The following is a 3,753-nucleotide window of genomic DNA, read 5'->3' on the forward strand; positions in this document are numbered from 1 at the left end:
ACTTGTAGTAAGACAACAACACATGCAGAAAAACCAAAAAGGGTCACACAATCGATGGTTGCGGTCGAAGGCAGTGGCTGCACCAAATGTAATTCAACAGAACACACTCTGTATAACCGTCAGCTGTTCTTGGATATGTCTGGGATGCAGAGGCGATCCTTCGTAAAGGAGAAATCACTGTGCTACAACTGCTTGCGACCTGGTCATGGAGTCAGCAAGTGCAAGTCGACATACAAATGTAGGCAATGCACAAGAAATCATCACTCCCTTCTACATGTCCAAGCGAATCCACAGGCTATTGGGAATCTTGCTTAGATAGCAGGCGAGGACGAGTGAAACATAGGTGCGTCCAACAACACTTCGGTGACTCTCAGTCATTTCGCCCAAGGAGAGGGCACTCAATTAGTTGTATGTGCACAGGGCACTGCAAAATCTGCACAGGAAACGGAAGTTAAGCGAAGCATATTACCAACTGCCATTTCGTACGTATCCGAGCGTTGCATTCAAGCTCTGGGATTGACAAGTTCGTCATCACGCATCTTGGTTACGGGAATCTCTTCGGTGAAAGCAGATACGACAAGGAGATGCAGCACCTTGCATATCAAGACCCGTATCTCCGAGGATCATTTGGTTGTCTACGCCCACGTGCTAGGCAGAATTACTTCTTCGCTGGAACGCCAAAACATCGATGCATCGGCACTCGAGGCATTCAATTATCTGCAGTTGGCGGATACTGAATTCAACACAAACTCACCTGTTGACATTCTATTGGGAAGCGAACACGTATGGTCGGTGCTTACAGGACGAAAGATGTACGACAACAAGGGTAATCTTATCGCCATTTCTTCGGTGTTCGAATGGGTAATAACCTCACTCATCACATCAAATCCAAGCAACGCTATTGCACTGACTACAATAGTAGACATAGGCGCTACTCTTCAGAAGTTTTGGGAATTGGAAAACGTTCAAAGCAGAGCAAAACTGGATCCGGAGGATGATCAGGTCGAGAAGCACTTTCTCGCCACTCACAGTCGCGATGAAAACGGGAAGTATATCGTGGATCTTCTATTCAACACAGAAAACCCCGATTTCGGAGAAACTCTACAAGGAGCGCTCAAACGCTTTAAATCGGTTGAGCGGCGGCTGCAACGGAACGACCAGCTGCGTACATAGTGCGTATACTTTATGCGGGAATACACAAATCTGGGGCACATGCGAGAGGTGCCACCTGAGGAAAACGGTACTGGAAATCAATTTTATCTACCACACCACCCAGTTCTGGGTCGGAAGCTACGAGTAGTTTTCGATGGATCTTCTCGTGATGCCAATGGTAAGGCTTTAAATGACTCCCTGTTTACAGGTCCCAGTATCCAGCGCGATCTATTTGCTGTGTGCCTTCGTTTTCGAATGTACAAATTTGCATTCTCAGCGGATATCGTAAAAATGTTCCGCCAGATAAGGGTCAACGAAAAGCACAGAAACTCCCAGAAAATCGCTTGGAGAGAATGGATGGATCTTCATCCATCCGATCTTATCAAGCATTTCCAATTGTGCACAGTAACCTACGAAACTTCATGCGCACCATTCCTGTCTGAGCGAGTGCTGGAACAACTTGCTGTCGATTATCAAGAGGAAAACCCAAATGCGTCGAAAATCCTGCTGGAGGATTTCTATGTAGATGACGTTCTTACTGGGTCAAACAGTGAGGATGAGCTACTACGGAACCGAAACGAGCTGATTCAGCTGATGTCTCGTGCAAACCTTGAACTCGGGAAATGGGTATCCAATACACCATATATACAAACGGATGATAGCGACACACAACCTGCACAAACGTCACCAGTAAAGGTTCTCGGACTTTACTGGCATCCTGGAAAAGGCATTCTAACGTACAATGTCGGTCTAGCTGAAAATCCTGATTACAAAAAGAGGCAAGTCTTCTCTTCAGTAGCCTTCCACCTTGCCATATCGATGGTATGCCTCGTCCTTATCCAGACACGGCGAAGTGCATGACCATTTCTGGCCAAGGCAGCAATTTCTGGCTTTGAATAATCCCAAGATGGAGGAGGAATAGGTATACTTCTAGGAGGAGGGGCAGCTTGATGGATCTGTTCAACTAAGACCTCAGCAAAGGAATCTACGTCGTCCACAGAAAGAATTGAAAGTTGCTCCTGAGTCAGAGCAGTAAGTTGCGCACTGAATCTTTTAAGATCCGAGCCCCGGGGAAGATGCCTGGATTTGGTAACGATCGTATAGGCAGCCACGCAAAAATATATCAGGAGCGGAATATGATCAGAGGAAAGTCCCGGGCACTCTGAGATTTTAAGGTGGTTGATCCTGTGCCTTTGTACACAGCAAAATCAATGGCCGTCGGGAGGCGGTCATTGATCCAAGGAAAATGAGTGGGTCCGCCAGTAGCCAAAATCTGCATATTTGAGTCAGCAATAACTGACATCAGGGTGTTTCCCCGAGGGCATGATCGCCTGCACCCCCAGAAACTGTGGTGCGCATTCCAATCCCCTCCAGTCGTCCAAGAAAGGCGGTGACCAGGTGGACGGTGCTGTCTAAGCACCAAATGAAATTCTGCCAAACCCGGTGACCAAACTTATGGCAACTGCTTGCAGGTGAGGCTCCGATATTGTGGCACTTATGTGATAATCTAAACAGGATTTGATGATGACAGCAGCACCACCACGATGTCGATCATCAGGGTGGTTGACAGAGTGAACAGCGTATAAATGTGTCTCTGAGATCAATAAAATGTCAATGTTGCGTTCCTGGAGGAGGTGCTCAATCTCGAGTGATTTGCCATCTAAGTTGCTGGCGTTCCAAATAACGATATTTATACCGTAATTAGTCATCGCATTGCGTTGACCCTGATAGATTGGCGTGCTTAGAAATCACGCTCTGTAACATTTGTAGTGTGGTCGTCATTACTGACATCATTTGATCAAAGCGTATCAACAACATATCAATTGCAGCCGCTTGGGCTATCGCAGCAGCCTCTTGTTGCTTCCTTAATCCATTAATAAATTCCAGAAGCCTGTCCTGAGTAGGTTGTTCAACCAAGGAGGTCTTTTCATTTGGATGTGAATTAGCCGTTGGCGAAGTCTGACTTGGGGATGCAGAGAGACGCGTAGAAAACCAAGCATTTTGAGCCGGGGGCTTGGCAGGCTTAAAAGTACGTTTTTGAGTGGGTCTACGCTCTACAGAACCAGTGGGCTTACGTCTTTCAATAGCCTCTAAGTAGGCAGGACATCGACGGGAAGACGCACTATGATTAGAACCACAGTTAATGCACTTGAGTTGTTCCTCATTTATGGCCAAGCACCTCTCCTTGTCTTTTGTTTCATGGTCACCAGCACATCTGGCACACTTTGGCAAGAGAGAGCAAAAATTTTTAGAATGTCCAAATTCTTGACATCTGAAACACCGTAAAGGACCCTTTCTCTGAAGCTGCGGTTTCACTTTAACCACCTGGTAGTCAATTATCTGGATATCATATACATTTTTGTTATTTTTAGCTGGTTCCAGCTCCACAAAGAATATATCCCGGTTCGCCTTCCCATTTTCACCAGGGGGGTTGAATACATTCCGAGGGTTGTGTCCCAAAGCTTTAAGTTTTGCAATTTCGGCTATTTCAGTGGAAGCGTGAAGTCCCTTGATGACGACTCGAAAGGCTGGTTCATTTTTAAACTGAAAAGTGCTGACAGGAATTCCATTATCCTTGAAAAGCTTCTGGACTACACGGTA

General features: G+C 46.2%; 1 protein-coding gene across 1 annotated transcript; it reads left to right on the forward strand.

The window, feature by feature from the left end:
- The first annotated feature begins 1,185 nt into the window (after positions 1 to 1,185).
- On the forward strand, positions 1,186 to 2,013 carry LOC123037658. Its single transcript, XM_044459315.1, has one exon. It carries the CDS (start codon positions 1,186 to 1,188, stop codon positions 2,011 to 2,013), a length of 828 nt encoding a protein of 275 aa, XP_044315250.1.
- The last annotated feature ends 1,740 nt before the right edge of the window (positions 2,014 to 3,753 follow it).

The sequence above is a fragment of the Drosophila rhopaloa genome, unplaced genomic scaffold (assembly GCF_018152115.1).
Source record: "Drosophila rhopaloa isolate 14029-0021.01 unplaced genomic scaffold, ASM1815211v1 contig_190, whole genome shotgun sequence".
In the NCBI taxonomy this organism is placed as follows: Eukaryota; Metazoa; Arthropoda; class Insecta; order Diptera; family Drosophilidae; genus Drosophila; species Drosophila rhopaloa.

Bases quoted from the DNA above. Each gene is read 5' to 3' on its own strand.
- LOC123037658 (XM_044459315.1), top strand. From the start codon at position 1,186: ATGCGGGAATACACAAATCTGGGGCACATGCGAGAGGTGCCACCTGAG.